The sequence below is a fragment of the Nipponia nippon genome, unplaced genomic scaffold (assembly GCF_047370975.1).
Source record: "Nipponia nippon isolate SJK-2023a ecotype South Korea unplaced genomic scaffold, ASM4737097v1 scaffold_3, whole genome shotgun sequence".
In the NCBI taxonomy this organism is placed as follows: Eukaryota; Metazoa; Chordata; class Aves; order Pelecaniformes; family Threskiornithidae; genus Nipponia; species Nipponia nippon.
In genome coordinates, this window is record NW_028262347.1 from 11,156,005 (window position 1) to 11,175,411 (window position 19,407).

Here is a 19,407-nt window from a genome sequence, read left to right on the forward strand (position 1 = left end):
ACTATAAGTCGTCCTCTGAAGTACGTATGTTGTCAAATGTATTTCTCCCAGAAACACATAGAATGAATCTATAGATCCACAGAATGAATGAAGTCCTTCAGAGAAGGCTATTACTTGCATGGTATGAACCTGCTTAGCTGGAAAACATGTGCCTGTATGACATATCAGGGAAAGTCTTGCACACCCAGCCTGCATAGCTCACGTAAGTGCCAGGGCTATTCCTTGCCCTTCCCACTGTCCGTGGCTGGGCTAGTAAGAGCCATAAGACCAGACGCAACACTGTGGCTCTCAGCAGGAATGACATTTCAGACCAAGTCTACATTTTAGGTTAGACTAGTGCTTGCTGAGGTCAGAAACCAGAACTCTGGACTTCCTCACACACTAATCTACTATCCCTTAAGCAGAGCACCCTCTGGCTTCCATGCACTTAAGAAGGGCTGGTACTTCACCTGCATAAAGCTTTACCCTGTAACTTAAAACTTGACCTTGTGTTTGTCTTTAGTAACCAGCAGGTAAACAAATTGCTCACTATAGTTCAAGATTGTCATCTAGTTGCTACATCCCATGATAATAAAATAGAAGAGAGGGAAGGTTCAGTTTTCACAGGGCTTCCTTTCTATTGGAAAGATGACTCTATATAAAGGGTTATGGTCGGTGTTTCTCTCCTCATATGTGGGTACCCAAACAGAGCTCAACATTTCTGAATCTTTCATGTTTGCCAGCAAATACAGTATGTTACTATGCACAATGATAATTATTTTTTATTATTATTTTCCCAGATTCTGCTTGTCTCCAATGGAGGGAAGTTTATGAAAAAGACACTGATTGGGGAAGCTTATATCTGGCTTGACAAAGTGGATCTAAGGAAAAGAATAGTAAACTGGCACAAACTGTTGGTCAGCTCCACACAAACACACTGAGCAGAGCTGTCTGCTTAGGGCACAAAACCTGCAGAGTCTGCTATAAACAGCATCACTCCAAGACTATAGTTTGATATCATTGTGTTTAGCTAGTCTTTCAGAATACAAAGTAGAAAAGAGCAGTCTCTGGGCTACATAGCACACTTAAATGAGGGCTAGTACACTTGTTTTGCTGCCAAAGACAGCAAAGTAAAAGAAAACCTGGGCCCAGAAAATAAAGTGAGGCTGTTTGAAATGAAGACTGATATGAGGGCTCTGTGTTGTTGGACTCTTTGTGAAGAGAGTAACTGTGAAGGAAATAATGAAGGCTCGAAGGCAGGTGTTAATGCAGAGTTCGGCTGCAGCTGGAGGTAGTGTGATGGAAAGAGCAGTCTGGTTTTCTGTGCAACCAGAAGGAGATCATTTTATGCAAAAGCACCTAGGGTGACTGACTTTCCAAATCTCACTTATCAGAAGTGCAAAACTTGTTCCTCTGCACCTTAGGATCTCTGATAATTTCCTGTAGTGAGATTATGCCACTTGACACAACTGCAAGGCATTTGCAAGAGTGGTAATATTATTTTACATTACTCTTTTTCCTTCTTTCTTTTTCCTTCAGAAACTATGCTGTGGAGAATCAGATCTGATTGTTTCATTTGTTTCTGTGTGTTAACAATGAATATAAACCACTGTCCTAGAATGTAATGGCTAAAACTATATTAATGGTCTATAATTTGGGATGTGGTTCTTAGGAGAAAGGACAGGATGTAAACTGCACTACATCAGGAAGAAAAAAATGCTGTTTTGATGTCAGTGACACTGTACTGCACCCTATCGTTTGAATCAGCAGTTTTTAAAAAGTTTGGAATTGAAGAGACTTACTGGGTCTAACACAATTATTTCAACTAGTCCTTCCATTTTTCAGCAACCAGTCTTATTCTGAGACTGTGTGGAGATGATGAATTCTAGGCTACATTGTGGGCAATTCGGAGCAGTAGACCCACTGTGCTAACCCCAGCCTGCTCAGTGCAGGGCTCTATATCAACACCAGAGACACACCTGAAATCTAAGGGCAAAGGATAGCAGGGCAGTTACTGCCTGGATGCTGTTGCATTAGAGAGAATTGAGAATATTCTCTTGCTGTCTCAGGTGAATGTCTGAGTATAATCTACTCAACAGCATGGCTTCTCAGTTAGGAAAGAAGTAAACAGGAAGATAACTTGCAACATTTAAGACTGTGTCAGCACTTTCATGCTGGAAGTCCCACTTTCAGTGGCTTGAAACTGAGCAGTTAGCTCACACTGGGAAGAAACTACTGCCTGGGACGGTTTAGGCTGGTTGTTATATTTTCCCTTATAACATTTTTGAAGAAGGAGGGAGAGCTCTTTCTCCCATTCCTAAAAGTATAGCAGTTTCTTTAAAAAACAAGAATCAATAATGGTACCCCTGTTACTAAGAAGTCATTTAATTTTTCACAGCTTCATTAAAAAGTAGTTTCCCTTGAAGTATTACCTCATGATCTTTGCATATTTAAAAAGAAAATGACCAAACTTCTGCACTGCAGACATTTATTTTTCTTGCCCAATAAGGACTTCACAAATGCTTTAATGTACGTCTTCTTATATTTTCTGAATATATGTAGTACACTTCCACAGGTTGTGCAAGACCAACTGAAAATATTCTTCTGGAAAATAATATATGCTTAAAAAAAAAAAAGGAAAAATAAGGCTCAGCTTATTCAGAAGCTGGACTGACTATGAAAAAGCTACACCATTTAATCTGGTGACGCTTCCCACATACAGTTGTTGATTTATCTTTGTCAACTTAAAATAACAGCGTGGAAAAGGAATATGAGAAGAAACACACAGAAGATATTAATGATACACACACCAAGGAAACTCCTGTTAAGTTGTTGATAACCTGCTGGTAGCCTGCTTAACTTGCAAGCAGGGCAATCTTACCAAAAGCTTATTAGCTATCTTAAAAACACAACATCACTGACAGTGGAAGTAGGATGTGTGCTTTAATGTTGAATTTTACGCTTTCACCAGTATATGTATGCCCTACCTCTCATATATTTTAAAAACAGTCCTCTGGAGTTATTGTAAACATCCTATATGTTTTGATGTTGTGTATGTTTTTATAAGAAGATAAATATTTCAAAGAAAAAATCCCCAACCGAACCAAAAAATCCTATGTGGAAATATTTGACCCGTGTTGCTCTTTTGGTGGGTTATTTTGCATTCTTGATGGCTAAAGTGTGTTCTTTTTTTGAAAAAAGAAAAAAAAAAAGTCCAGTTTCAATTACTGTGTGAAGAACAAGCCATGAGGTGTGCAATTTTGTGCAAACTGCTGGTAATTTTGTTCTTGCTAAGATTTATTATGAAGACAGCAAGTCATGCTGGTAGTTGCTATGGAGATTTCCAGCAGGAACAAGCACTATCTGGCTGCCTTACTGGGAAGCCTGTAATCATCACTCTTAATTGAGAAAGCGGACAGGCGTGCTTTGCTCTCACACACATACAAATGTGGCCAATATTTTTATAAAATAGTTGTGCTGGGTGGTATAGCTGCGGCTGTATGGAACAGCCACCTTTGAGGGGTAATCGGCTGTCGACAACTGGTTTAATTCAAGCATCTTTGATTCTCTGAACAACACACAAAATGTTTCTGCATGTTGAAATGGCAGTTTCGGACTCCCATCATGAAACATAAAGAGTAGAGTTTGTCAGGAATGCGGCACTGCCCTGGCCAGCTGCAGCAGGGACAGGGCTCCTGTGGTGTCACCCAGGATGGGCTAGTGACAGACCTGGGCCCACGCACTCTCTCTTTTCTGAGGCAGCATCATTCAGAGGTCAGAGGATGCTTCCAAAGTGTGCCAAGTTCCTTTTTTTGACCAAATTTCTAGGTTGTACTGGAATCACTCTATGCAACACAGATTCATGTTTGAATGCTTTTTTTTCTTTTTTTTCTTGTTTTATGAATGAAGTCAGGAAAAACTCTCTTGTGACAACGTTTTTTAAAAAATAATCAAACAAGGACTATTAGTATTTTTTTACTTTTTTGTATATATCTCAGTATATTTTTTTCACTTTTTCTCATTAATTTTTGTTTCTTTTATCTGGCCAAAAATGCTTAGATGTGGCAACAGCTTTTATAATTTCTGAGTGATTGATTATTAATGAGTTCACATATTTCTATGATTGCTTTGAAGACACATATTGCAGGGAGGCAATAGCAGAGGCATTTTCACCTTTTTTAATCATAAATCTGCTGAGTCAACAGAGATTGAAGCTGCTTCTTTGTTCAAGGCCTTGTGTAGTGGAAACAAGCTAAAAATGAGCAAAAGCACAGTGTGTGTGTTTACAAATGACAGGGATTTCTAATGTTATCATTATTATTATTATGCATACAATGAGCAGCAAACAGCCACTTTTTTTTTTCCAGGTTAAAACTAGGCATGAGAGTTTCTGCGATGAATGTTGATCCAGTTCTTTATCATTACACTTTAAAGGGATAGTATCCAGGGGCAATGAGTGCTGCTTCTTTATTATTACCCATGTTTTTACATTACATGGATCCTGTGTGGAAGAAACAAAACCCCAATCCAAACCAGTTGAAGTCAATGACAACCGATCTGTTGACTTAAACTGGCTTTAAATCAAGACCTAGGAAATATTTTAGTTATTTTTCTGGATGCTAGATGTTTGCATGGTTAGACTGTGGGATATGGTAGCTGGTAACCAGCTGATATTGATTCTTACTTTGAGGATGATGATGAAGAAAAAGAAGACATCTATTATATTGTAAGCTAGTGTGTGCCCAATAGAGATTATTTAATTAGGATTTAGTTTCATGGAGATATCATAAAGATGTTAATAGTATTTTTTTAAATTATTATTTGAATCATAACTGACATTATTTTAAGTACTTTATTTTCATTGCTACAATGTTGAATGTCCCAGATTCCATTATTTGAGTAAATATCTAGATATGTACATACCTATGTGAATAACAGAGAAAATTTGCATTTGTGTGAGTGTAACTTATAAAGGTAATGAAACAGAGAGGAAATTTAGTCTAAGTATCCACCTACATTATATTTAAACCTTAGTCCTACATGCCTTGTGAATTTTTGGTACACCTGGCATGTAGGATCAGTTGCTCTTTATGAATACATGTTGCCTTTAGAAGGGAAATAGAAGGAATAAGTGAAACCGGATACTCTCTCTTTAAATCATAAGAAGCATTTTAATGTTTTCTATATGTTCTGTTTTATTATTTTGAAAAGATTAATAAGCAAATATATTGATGAGCTCAAAAGTTATAATATATATAGATATCCATAACTCAAAATAGATTATTTGAGCAAAAGCCGTTTTCTTAATTTGTTACCCTGTAAATAAGTATACATTTTTGTAAAACAGACTGAGTTTAAATTATTAACTCCATCTGACATCCAAGCATGTGAATGTGTCCTTATTTGATTGTATTTATAGATGTTCTGTGACGTGCTCAGGTGCTCAACAATGGCTGACTAGCGTGTGTGCTGTCATGCTACGGACAACGTGTACAGCATACCCAATGTTTAAAAAAATCCAAAAACACCAAAAAAACCACAAAAACACAAAAAAAAGATTAGTCCTTGGAGAAATGTAATGTTTCCACAGTGAATGTTGCATGCATAGGTGGTGGTTTGTTGATACTCATTTTGGTTTGAATTTCTTTTGAATTTCATTTTGCTTCCAAATTCATCAGGAAAAAAAAAAATACAGACTTGTTCTAAAAGTTGTAAAAACTGAAAAAAAGCGGTATGAGAATTGTATAAAAATGCTTGTAAATCTGTCTCAGTTTTCACTTTATGTATAAATCCATGTCATGGTTTTGTGATTGTATACAGGATGTATCTTGAGAACTTATGCAAATTGTGCTGTATAAAGGCTGTTATCCCAGTCTGACAAATAAATATTTAAAATATCTGGTTTGGTTTCTTTCCCCTAATTAACATGAAAATCTATTTTGCTGTTTCAAATTTCCCATCTGTTGACCACAGTGATTTTATTGTAATACTGTACATACTGCCCATATTCATCTGTCCTATTTCAGCATTAGCTCACTTCCCAGGGTATCTCTGATGTCCCATGTTTCATTTTGAAATAAGGAATGGTTAGGTCATCAAAACGTTCTTCAAACAAGTCAGAACCAGAATCCACATGGAGCTTGTTGGTATCTTCACACAGATTAATCTCTGGCATTCTGTATATACAACAAAGAAATGTGCATACATCAGCACAGTTTAGGAATGTACAGACTTTTGTCTCCTCACTGTGATGACAAGATGAATTGAAAATGTGGCCTAACTCTGTACCCTTTTACGTATCCACTCTGTACCTTTTAAGTTCCTGATGAAAGCAGAATAAGAAAGCATCTGATAAACCCTAAAGGGATTTTCTGGCTCTTTCCTCCAGCAGAAAGAAGGTTTCCAGAAACAATATCTTTTAGCCCTTGTTACAAACAAGAAATCAGTTTCTTTCAGTAATCATTTTTATATTACTGAATTGTACCTGACTTGTAGAACATCCATGAGGTTTTCCCATAGAGCTTCCATTCCTGAGCCATGTCTAGACCTATATTTATTATATTTCCATAATTTCCCTCTTTGGTACAAACCATAAAAAATTCATGCTCCCCAAGTAAGATAAATTGATGCTTGAGTTTGGCACCTGGAACACATAGCCGGGAATGTTTTCTCTCAGTTGTGTCCTTTTCTCAAAAAATAATGTAGTGAGAAATAGGCAACACCTTTGAGGATGCCTCAAGAAAAGAGGTGCCCTTTTTAACATTAGCCTACTTGCTACAGCAGTGAGAGAGGCTAATTTCTACTTAATGTCCATCAGGAGCCAAACTCCAGTCTTCCCAGTACCTGCCTTAATCACAGAGATGTACATTCAGGGTACTTTGGGTGCCTCTCTTTGAGGCAATAGTCATGGCTACAACCAACAGTTCACCCCACAATCAGCCCCACTTCTCCTCATCCTCTGTATTTTGGTGAGGAAGCTCCCGCCCATCATGGTGGTGCTCTGGAAAAGGTTAGAAAGCATTTCTGAAGCGTTAAGAGCTTCATGGGACAGAAAGCTGACTGGAATTAGCTGCTGGGGAAGCTGTAGGTTTATCTGAATCTAACTCCGGGAAACAAGCTTACAGAAAGAAAATCCCAGTATCCTTTCACACACACAGAGAGAATGAATAAATAATATGCCTCTTTTAAAAAAATTAACAATGTTTAACAAAAATGTGTGTTTACTCAGTTAAAGCACTCAGCAAAGTGCAGAGCGTGCATGAAATATTTCTTCACAGTGCTATTGCGGGGTTTAAGCTAGCAGCTATACGTGGTATATGGTGTGAAACTGCTAATCGGGCAGTTCATGGAATTGTTTTTAAAATATGGCTAAAATTAAGGCTTATATAAGAGAAATCACTGAAAAATATACACAGAGATTCTGCTTGGCATCCTGCTCTGAGGACGGGTCCCTCCGTTCTCAGATACTGAACTCAAACACCAAATAGTCACCGAGTGCAGTGTGAGCAGCCACGGGCTTACGACGGCCGCAACGGAGGGGCCGCGGTGCCCCCTTGCAGCATCGTCCTGCACTGCAGCTGCAGCTGACGGACGCTGCTGCTAGAACTGCTTGAACAGCTAGTTGCTGCATTTTTTATTACTATTTTTCAAATCAAAATAGATCTAACTTACTCCTCTCTCTTCCAATGAAGTCACACATGAGGGACACCTGCTTTTCTGTTCTGTCCTCTCTTCAGTGCACTCTCCCTCCAGGACTTTGTTCTCAGGCCCTCTCCTCTTACAGGTTTTACAGATTTGTTGACTCAACACTCTTTGGTTTCTCTTGTATTAGTAACTCAAGCATGTCTGGACATGTCTCCACGGAACTGTCTCCAGGAACATGGGTCTCCAGACATATTGTCCTGACCATGAATCCCTGGGTGCTTTGGGACATGTCCGTGAGGGTTTTCTTCCCGGGGACCATTAAGCTCTTGAGGTCTAGCATAAGTTACTGCTTCCCAGATGTCCCAACATGCAAAAGAGTGTCCAGCCTACCAAAATTCTGTGAATTCTTGAATCTCCTGCTTCCTTAGGAAGGACAAACTCTCTGGGACTCTTGCAAGAACATTGCAGCAAATATTTTCAACATTATTCTCTTCATAGAATCATAGAATAGTTGGGGTTGGAAGGGACCTTCAAAGGTCATCTAGTCCAACCCCCCCTGCAATGAGCAGGGACATCTTCAACTAGATCAGGTTGCTCAGAGCCACGTCCAGCCTCACCTTGAATGTTTCCAAGGATGGGGCATCTGCCACCTCTCTGGGCAACTTGTTCCAGAGTTTCACCACCCTCATCGTAAAAAATTTCTTCCTTCTATCTAGTCTAAATCTACCCTCTTTTAGTTTAAAACCATTACCCCTTGTCTTATTGTATCAAGCCGTATTAAAAAGTCTGTTCCCCATCTTTCTTATAAGCCCCCTTTAAGTACTGAAAGGCTGCAGTAAGGTCCCCCCACAGCCTTCTCTTCTCCAGGCTGAACAACCCCAACTCTCTCAGCCTTTCCTCATAGCAGAGGTGTTCCATCCCTCTGATCGTTTTTGTTGCTTTCCTCTGGACCCGCTCCAATAGGTCCATGTCTTTTCTGTGCTGAGGGCTCCAGAGTTGGATGCAGTACTGCAGGTGGGGTCTCACCAGGGCAGAGTAGAGGGGCAGAATCACCTCCCTCTACCTGCTGGCCACGCTTCTTTTGATGCAGCCCAGGATACGGTTGCCTTTTTGGGCTGCAAATGCACATTGTTGGCTCATGTCCAGCTTTTCATCTATCAGTACCCCCAAGACCTTCTCAGCAGGGCTGCTCTCAATTCATGTCTGTCTACACATGGGAATTAGGAAACTCCTTCATCCCTTCCTTTTTTCTAGGTGATTTTCCTGACACACCTGATGCAGAAAGAGCACAGTGCATATTTTTCAGCCCTGCTTTACAAGTACGTCAAGTTCCACAAATTTCAGTCTGTCAGTTAAGGGTATTTATGAATTTAGGCCACAACAATAAGCAAAATAATGTAATAAAAAAGCAGTCACAAATTATCAGAGATCTCACCAAATCTGTCACACCAGCATATATCACTTTAAACTGGGGGAAAAACTAAGCACATAGGGATAGTTGGATGATTTATCTATATCAGTATAGCTAAAATGGTATGATCGTTTGCAGACGAGGACTCAGACACTGAACGTCTGATAGAAGAATGATAACTTCTAGTTTGAACAAGCTGGTCATCTTACTGTGGTTACCATTTTAGAGTGGTTACTATTTTGGCCTTTCCAAAGGACCTAGTATTGCTTGGTCCTACAGAATTCCTTACTATATAGGATTTTTGGATGATATAGTATCAGATAAAATTTTAAACACAGATGAAAATACAAAATAAAACTTTTTTTTCAGCACAGACTTTCAAATCTCAGAAAGTTCTTGGTATCAGAAGTTCAGCATCCATAGCTGTGATAAAGACAGAAGGTACTGCCAACAAATTGGGAGCTGGGCTCAATATACTTGTTAGTAGGGGTCTTCCTATTTAGAGGGTCCTTGACAGTCCAGAGAAGTGGGCTGATGGGAAACTCATGAAGTTCAAAAAAGTGGAAGTGAAGTCCTGCATCTGTGATGAAATAACCCTATGCATCAGGCTGGGATCAACTGAATAAATTTCAGCTTTGCATAAGAGGACTTAAGGGTCCTGGTGGACAACAAGTTGAACATGAGTCAGCAGCATGCCCTTAATACAAAGATGACGAAACAGATCCTAGGGTGGATTATCATGAATGCAGCCAGCAGATCAAAAAAGTATTATTTTTCTCTATTTGACACCTGTAAGAATTGACAGTATTGTCTATAGATTTAGGCTTTCCAGAAGTAGAAAGACATTGATGTACTTGAGCAAGGCCAGTGGATGCCTACCAACATGGTCAGGAGGCTGGCACATACAAAGTATGAGGAGAGGCTTGAGAAAGTTGGATTTATTTGGCTTGAGGAAGATAAGGTTAAGGGGAGCTGTCTACAGATGCCTTACAGGTAGGTACAAAGAAGATAGAACTCGACTTTTGGAGGTGTGCAGTGATAGGACAAGAGTCAATAGACACAAGTTACGACATGAGAAATTCTGCTTATATATTTGGAAAAAAAATCACAGTGTGGGTAATCAAACACTGGAACAGGCTGCCCACAGAATCTGTAGAAACTCCATCCTTGGAAATAATTAAAACATCTGGACAAGTCCCTGAGCAACCTGATAAATCTGGGCTTGCTTTGAGCAGGGGTGCAGAATTTGACTAAATGACCTGCCATTGTCTCTTCCAAACTAAACTACTGTCTGTGACTCCAGAGTTAATGTAATAGCAAGAAATTACATCCTTGTATTATCACTTCATTTTTTAAATACTCAAAGAGAAGGACAGTGCTTCTGGCTTCACAGATGTCAGACACACCAATATAGATTATATTTTAGTTAGATTAATCATCAGGGTTTATTTATGCTTGTGAGATGAAGTGCTTCTTTACAAAGAAGGAAGTGAGCAGTGTCCCGTGTTTGGCAGCAGTGCAATCCCACCGCTCTTGAGTGAGATTCACTGTTGGCCAATATATATCTTTCACATGAAAGAGCTACAAACCTGTTTGCTGCATGGCCTATGCCAGCTGGAATACAGAAGTCTACTCCAGTTTTAAAGTTACTAATCCTGCAATGGCCTTTCAGATTTCTGGTCAAAAAAGGAAAAAAATAGAAAGTAATGAGGGGGAACACAATCAGGAGAAGGACTATCTGGTGCCTCACTCATGCAGGACATTATATATGCTGTCTCACTAGCTGCAATAGTGGCCCAATAGCTACATCTGTACTTGTGAAAAAAAAAAAACCAAACAGTGACAGAGTACCCCCTTTTCCTTGTAGACCATCTGGAATGGACTGATTCATGCTTAAGTGTCCCAAAACAAGTAACTTTGCTGAAAACACCTATTGAGAGCAGTCTCTGGCATTAGATGTGTATATGCCACTTGACATATCAGAGCTGTGTCAAGGCATGTGCTAATAACAAGATGGTATGGACAACTGCAAGTCAACTGCAAGTCAACACTCCAGCCTGTATACTGTGTGGAACTGATTCTTACTATATATATTTGGAAAAAATGATATTACAATAGTCTTCAGAAGACATTGCGACTAGGAGCCACCCAAATGTTTCAGGTGCCATTTAAAAAAACTCGAAGGCCATGTAATCTAAAAACACAAAAATTTTAAAGAGAATTACTATTACTGTAAGTCCCTTCCCCTTTAGCCTGGCATGGATCCACAGACAAGCAAAATAAAGGAAAATCACAAACTCAAAGAGCTGAATACTGATGGGTTCGGTGATGGAACCATTAGCCTACGTATTCCTGCTCCTACTGGAAACTTTGCCTCTTTGATATCTGGCTGCTAAGTGACCCAGATTCAACAGGATTATTAAAGCAAAAATGTTTGAACAAGAAGGATGCTAGAATGGTGGTTAGGCGGGTCCACTGTGAACAGTGAAATTCAGTCTTAAACGCTGCTTCCCTATTTCCCTGTGCATTCAGTCCATTGATTTCTTGAGAGCTGAAGTCAAAACAAAAAATCTCCTTAGACTAGTCTTCTCACCATATTCTTGGTGCCAGGAATAGCAATGATACACACAGACTCCTCCTACTCAGTAAGGAACAGGAGACTTTCAGAAACTAGGTTTCATTTCAGCGTTATTTTGGTTGGTGAAATATTTGACCTTCACATACAAAGGCCATAAATTTCATTTTTTTTTCTTTTTTTGTTTTCTTTTTCCATAGCATCATAGAATACCAGGTTGGAAGGGACCTCAAGGATCATCTGGTCCAACCTTTCTAGCACAATCTAGACGAGATGGCCCAGCACCATGACCAGCTGAGTCTTAAACGTGTTCAGCATAGAGGAGTCAACCACTTCCCGGGGGAGATTATTCCAATGGTTGACTGTTCTCATTGTGAAAAATTTTCCTCTCATGTCCAATCAGAATCTCCCTGGGAGTAACTTGTACCTGTTACCCCTTGTCCTCACCATGTGACTCCTTGTAAAAGGGAGTCGCCATCTTCTTTGTAGCTCCACTTTAAGTGCTGGTACATGGTGATGAGATCACCTCTAAGCATCCTGTTCTCAAGGCTGAACAAACTCAGTTGTCTCAGCCTATCCGCATACGGCAGGCTTCCCAGACCCTTGATCATCTTGGTGGCCCTTCTCTGGACCCCCTCCAGCCTCTCCACATCTTTTTTGTATAGCGGGGACCAGAACTGTACACAGTATTCCAGGTGTGGCCTGACAAGCGCCGAGTAGAGAGGGATAATGACTTCGTTCTCTCGGCTGGTGATGCCCTTGTTGATGCAACCCAGTATCCTATTGGCCTTCTTGGCCGCAGCAGCACACTGTTCACTCATGTTGAGCTTCCTGTCCACCAGGACCCCCAGGTCCCTTTCCACAGAGCTGCTCTCTAGCCAGGTGGATCCCAGTCTGAGCTGCTCTCCTGGATTATGTTTTCCCAGGTGCAAGACCTTACACTTGTCCTCATAAAACTTCATAAGGTTCTTGTTAGCCCACTCTTCCAGCCTCTCCAGATCTTCCTGCAGGGTGGCTTTCCTTTCCAGAGTGTCTACTTCCCCACTCAATTTGGTGTCATCTGCAAACTTCATCAGGCTACACTTGATCCCGTTATCCAGATCACTTATGAAGATATTGAATAGCATTGGGCCCAATATTGATCCCTGGAGGACCCCACTTGTGACGGGTTGTCAGTTTGAAAAAGAACTATTTACCACCACCTTTTGGGTGCAGCCTGTCAGCCAATTCCTCACCCACCACACAGACCACTTGTCTAGGCTGTAACGCATCAGTTTCTCCAGGAGGAGGCCATGGGGAACGGTATCGAAGGCCTTGGAGAAGTCCAAGTAGCCAATGGCGACCACTAGCCCCTTGTCAACAGAGCAGGTCACTTTATTGTAGAAGGCCATCAGATTTGTCAGGCACAATCAGCCTTTTGTGAAGCCGTGTTGGCTTTTCCCAATCACGTGCTTCATTTGACTCGTGATGGCTCCAGGAGGATCCGTTCTATAACTTTCCTGGGGATTGAAGTAAGACTGATGGGCCTATAATTAACTGGATCCTCCCTTGAGCCCTTCTTGTAGATAGGGGTAACATTTGCTTTCCTCCAGTCCTCTGGGACATCCCCCGATCTCCACGACTTCTCAAGGATTATGGAGAGTGGCCCCACAATGACATCAGCCAGCTCTCTCAACACGCCTGGATGGATGGTGTCAGGGCCCATCGATTTGTAGGGATCAAGCTTCTGTAATAATTCACATACTAACTCCTCCCTCACTGGTGGTGGGTCTATGTTTGGATCCACCTGGATTTTTGTTCCCAGTGCCTGGGAACCAACAGGGCTGGTAAAGACAGAGGTGAAGACAGTGTTGAGAACCTCTGGCTTTTCAAACTAATTCACTTTCCTGTGTGCTGGGATAGGGTGAGGCTGCAGTGCAGGACTTTAGTGGGGAAAAGGCACAGAGGTCCAATTTGCTGCTTCAGGAGCCTCTGCATCAAAATGAAACAGCGGGACAATCAGCTACAAGTAGGACGCAAAAGCCAAGCAGACAAAAAAGAGCTGCAGGATTGTAATGAAAGTGGAATGGGACTTGTCCAGGGCCTAAAACCCCTATAGTCCTCTTTTAATGAGAGAAGGTACAATATTTAAGCAATGACACAATAGCATAGCTACTGGAAGGGTGTTCAGTTGTCCAGATTTTTCTAAAAGTGGTCTGTTCACTGGGTTGTGATTCTACCTGCTTTTATTCATAGACAGTCCTTGATTAATTTATTTCTAATTAATCATTGGAAAGATTGTAATTAATTATTAAATTAATTTCTGAGCTTATTACATGTGAGTATGGTTAAGAATAAAAAACAGTAGTGGTTTTTTGATAATTATTTGGGTCGCCAATTCATCATATGAACATGAAAAATTCTATTAAATTGAGGATTTAAGGGATTCATAGAGGATTTTGGACAAACGTTCCCCTCTAATCTTGCAAGTAGGAGCTATAATGACTCTGACATCTCCAACTCAGCATCAGAAAATGACAGAGTACTGTTAATACACAAAGATTTGAAGTCTTGTTCCAAATATGAATTAAACACTAATTATTATCTATGAAGAACAGCTGAAAGAAATTCAATGAATACAGAACAGGAAAGAATAAGATACCTTCCATGAAGTATATTTGAAACTCTTTCCAGACAAACAAATATTGTGGAGATAAAGGTGTTAGTGAATGGGGATTGGATGTGTATACCCAATCACTATTTCCGTATCTAACTCAAAATTAATTTTCCATGACTGGCATTTCAAAATTAGAGGAATCAAAATTGGATACTTTTAGACTTTTTTAGGCTGATGAAACAGGCCATTTGAAAGCAAGTCCTGATAATGTAAAGAAATGTCTGCATCCTAGTGAGAATACAAGAGAATTGCTGATTTTTCAGCCAGTTGCATTTCAAGACTTACCAAGAACAATACAGATGATTATAAAAATTTGCAAGCTTTTTAATCCATACAATGTACAGAAAGTAAGGAAGTGCTATTCCTTTTCTCTCACAGGTGGAGGAGCTGAGGCACAAGAAAGCTACAAGTCTCTTTCCAAAGGTTTTCAAGTTACCACGACTTCCTCATCTTTCCTTTATAAATGATAGGCCTTACTTGGTCCCTTCCTCTAAGAGGAAATTAAATAAAAGAAAATCTCATTTCAATGTTGTGTTCTGAAAACCAAATTAATAAAACCTGGAATAATTTTTTGTGTCTGAAGAGAGGAGGTCAGAAAAGAAACTCCAACTAAAGAGCAGTAAGCATTCACGCTGACAGGAAGTGCCTGGAGCTTGAATGCTGTCTTTGAAGCAGATCTGGGCTGAAAACATTTGGGTAACTGCTCAGAGCCACTTGCAGTCTCTGCTCTAATTGACAATGGTAATAACAGGCTCATTTTCATCAATGGCTTTGAGAATTTGGAGGAGCTTTTACAACCAGGGGGCACTTCATTTTGCTTCATCCTAGGCATTCAGAAGATGGAATAAAAAAAAAATAAAAATTAGCTACTTGAAAGCTAAGACTCAGTTTGTTAGGACTATATTCTGTTCTCAATCTCATCTAGTATGACTTCAGGGCACAGTAGAATTTAGTATTATTTTTCTTCTTTTCATTATTGTATTACAGATAGAGGGATACAGGCATGGAAACTTTTCAACAGCTTTCCTACCAGAGTTCACTTGATGTCATCTTTGTTCAGTTAATATTGGTGGTTTCTGCACTGTTGCTCCACAGTGAGTTTTTGCTTTCTAGTTCTGGTGTATATCATACAGACAGGAACTCCTCACATAGTTCACTCCTTGTCTCCCTCTGGCATATGGTGATGGTTCCTGACCTCTTTATCTTAGATTCACTCTATATTCAAGCATAGAAGAACAATGCAGCCTTAGAGGCCTGCATTGTAGGCTTTTAAATGTAGGTAAAATAAATCCCTCTTTGGAAGTCTTAACTATCATCACAAAATTGCAAGCCAAGGGAACACTGCAATTTTAGGACCAACAATAATGCCTGGTAAGCAGACAGGAGTGATGTGGTTTAATGAAAATAAATCTTGTGCATAGTCTGAAATCCTTTGTTCGTGACAGATAGACTAATTGATACTATATGATGTGTATGATGTTGCTTTAAGAAAAGACTCCAGAGCTCCAGACTGTGTTTGTTTAACATCACTCACACAAAATGGATTCATCTGAACTATTCAGAGCATTGGGGTAACATCTAAAGCTACCTGAAATGAGTATCTTTTTTGTTGTTTTACTGAAAGGTCAGGCTCTCTCTGATAAGCAACTGTCTATGCTTTCAATTATTTTTAGCATATTTCAAATCACATAGTGTAGTAAAGAGACAGAAAACATGCACAGCATGTACTCTAAAAGCTCAGAAACACAAACCTAAATAAACAGCCAATTTCTTTAAACTGTTTTATTTTTCAAATACAGTTTAAAAAAAAATATTTTAAAGTCATTGAATACTGACAATCCTGGAATCAGTATTCCCTAGAAGAAATGTATTGCAGATTTACTAAGAATTTTTCTAAAGAGTAGGCAGTGCATGTATGCCAAGGAAATGTGGCTGAAACCCCTGGAAGAGCAGTGTCTAATGATATGCAGCACAGTAACATTTTCATACAGATTTACATGAGAATAGAACAGCAAGTCTGTACTTTCCTAATGATGTATGAGGAAAAAAAAAAAATATTAACCTGACTGCATTAAAACCTTACTGAAATCAATAAAATGCCTTCAAAACGATATAAGACAATATTTTCTTGAGTGAAACCTTGTGTTTGGAATAAGAGCTCTTTTCTCATTCTTACCATGATGCTTATTAATTTCTTTAAGTTCAACATGCTTTTACAGACCACATTGTTCTGATGCCATGAGGCTTCTCAAAAGTATCAGTGAGGCTGAAATTAAGTTTATCATTATTGTTAACCTTAGTTTCTACATCTTGGTATGGTCAACACAATGAGCAAATGTTTGAGGGAACAGTAAAACAATGTGCCTACACAAAAACTCCAAAGGGCAATATTAATCATTATAACAAGCTCTCAAAGGCAAGGTTTAATCACATAGCATCATCAGTTAAATAATGAAGTAGTTGTTAATATATAGGTCAACTAAAGAGCCAAGAGAAACAGAAAAAATATTCAATGGTACTGTTAATGAAGGAGCAATGAAACAATATTATGAAGTTTGATGCCCACAGAAAAAATGTTTCCTTGTAGCACTGAGCTACCTTGAAAAATTTTTACAGGCAAATCTTTTTACGTGTTCCAAATAGAAGAAATAAAGAGTCTCTGCAAAACATGTTTGATATATATTTTTTTTTAAATAACTAGCATTTGGGAAAATATAGCAACACCAAGTAACAACAAGAAGCAGCAGCAGTTTTGGCAGTGCCACCTGATTTCTTTTAACACGTGGTGCATCCAAGTTTGCTCTGATTCAGCACTGTGCTGTCAGTCACCTTACTGTGTGGGGAGGTTGGAGCAGAAAACACACACACATGCCCACACAACTGCTTAAAATTCTGATATACTTAACCTAGTTACATAGTAAAAGATAACACATTAGGGATGACTGCTGAGTTGCAGCAGTAAAGTGTGGCGAATGGCAGATAAAAGAGCAGCTCCCTTTCTGTACCAGAGGAGGTGGAGGACCTGCTGCAGATAACCAACAGCACTGCCCAGACACAGTATCCTTGCCCAGGGAAGAGGGGCCGGAGCGACCCTGCTCTCTCTCTTCTGCCTCTGCCCCTGTTTCTGCAGGGGCTGTGATTGCCCTTTTTACCTGTTTGTTATGTCCTTTGTGCTTTCATGCTATACAGGGTGTTTTACATGTGGTGAGTACATGTTCTTTGCTGTCGCTGCTGTGCCTGAGCCAGGTTCTGCCCAGCTCGCAGGGCTGCATAGCAGATGAGATTTGTATTCATGCTCTTAAGACCCCTGATGTCATACTACGCTTATACTCTTGAGGCCTCTGCTTAGAGACAGGAAAAAAGACAGGACCAGTGACACATTTGCATTGGAATTAAATCTAGTCAGTAATTACAAGTCTCTAGTGGATTCAGGCCATTTTCCAATTACACAAAAATTAAATCTTTATTTTAATGGCTGTGATACACTTTATGTCTACAAGCATTCAACAGAGAAACCTAGAGCCCAGTCAAGCTCTGTATGAATCAATATGAATACCTATAAAATAAAAATTTATTTAAGAATCTAAAACAAAGGTTATGTCTTATTTTTTCAATTGAAAAAAACTTTTACTTTTTCTTAACACTGTAGCTCTGTATTATCAAAGAACAGTTAATACATTTCAAAGATTCAGGCACTAAACTTCAGGCTGGAGGGAGGAACTTTATCTTTCTCAAGAGTAGAAGTGAAAAACCTTTTGCTTAGACTTAGTGGATTGAGAAAGACAAAGGAATTGGTATTATTGTGCATACAATAACTAGGCACTCATCTGAAATGTGAATGATCATGATTCATATTCCTCTTTTCTACCTGTTTCTCATCAAGGTCTGGAAAACAGGTTTTCTTCTTTATTAACTTCAACAGGCCCTTACCCTGCGCTGCACTGAGCCCTAGCAGCCCAGCCAGACCTCCCACCAGGGCGAGGGTGCACCCAGGGTCCGTACACATGGGTTGGACAAGAAATCACTAGTTTTGAACATTTTTCTGGGAGCTGGGGTGAACTCAGGCTGCACAGAAATCACTGATATGAGTCTGAGAAGATTCTGTACACTTCAAAAGCAAAAATTTGTTGAAACCTGGCTTGCCAGACTGGTCTTTCCAGTCATTCCTATTTAAATTATTACTCTTTAAAGCTAAAGGTCTAACAGGACCAGGATTTTAAATATATTGTTCTCAATCACCCTTTGTGGAGTCCAGCTCGATATGTAACGTACAGAACCTGTTCACTAGATGCCCAAGTTTGATGATTAAAGACAGAAGCCAGTAACAGTGGCTGAAGTGCCTTGGTGGAGTTAACCCAATGGGGTAGTGCCCATAATGCATCTTCTCATCAGCCACCAGAACTAGGCACGTCAGCTACCGCACTTATTTTAAACCTCACATGACAACAGAAGCTGTGGCATTCACAACATTGCTTGAAATCCAGAGTGGTATTGAAACTAATCTTCTTAAAAGTTTAGTTTGTTAGAATCAAAATTTAACCCTGACTTAAAAAAATTTTAGTTTTAGATTAATTAACCGTTAACAAAAAATTAAGTAGGATCTTGCTTGTTAAGAGAAAAAGTGCTCATTAAATACACCCCTCTCAGTCCATCCCAACTGACTGGGTGTTTTAGGAAGTATTAGTCACCCAGAAAAGTGCTTGGGAAAATTATAAGCTGGAGCCTCTATTGACATTCCGGTTTTATTTGCGTGTATTCACACTGTTAAGTGGTTACCCTTACAAGGAACCAAATGCAGATTCCCCCCAGTGTGGGCTTTTTGAAAATACTTCAATGGTTTGTAAACATAGACTTACGAAGAATATACTTTTCACATGTTTATAGATGAGAGTAAAAATGAGTGAGAGAATGGAAACTTCAGGTTTTGCGCAGTAGTTGCTGATTTCATTCTGTGTTAACCAGAACAGCAATAATAACAATTTAAAACAGCTATTTTTATCTGTGGAAAAGACATTAATTATTACCAAGATACCCTGGTGTTCTGAATTTTAATATTACTTTTTAATGATAGTCTTGGATCTGTGATACATTTTCGGTATCAGATGCACTTCAGCCAGTCTTCGAAAACCTTGATTCAAACTT

At 39.5% G+C, this 19,407-nt stretch overlaps 1 protein-coding gene across 5 annotated transcripts in view; it reads left to right on the forward strand.

The window, feature by feature from the left end:
• The window catches only part of PCLO (piccolo presynaptic cytomatrix protein), a 386,235-nt gene extending 380,358 nt beyond the window's left edge, over positions 1-5,877 (forward strand). For all 5 annotated transcript variants that reach the window (XM_009462919.2, XM_087764264.1, XM_087764266.1 and 2 more), the window contains one exon: positions 780-5,877. In XM_009462919.2, the coding sequence (XP_009461194.2) occupies positions 780-920 (141 nt within the window). In that variant the 3' untranslated portion in view covers positions 921-5,877. The remainder of the gene's footprint in view (positions 1-779) is intronic.
• The last annotated feature ends 13,530 nt before the right edge of the window (positions 5,878-19,407 follow it).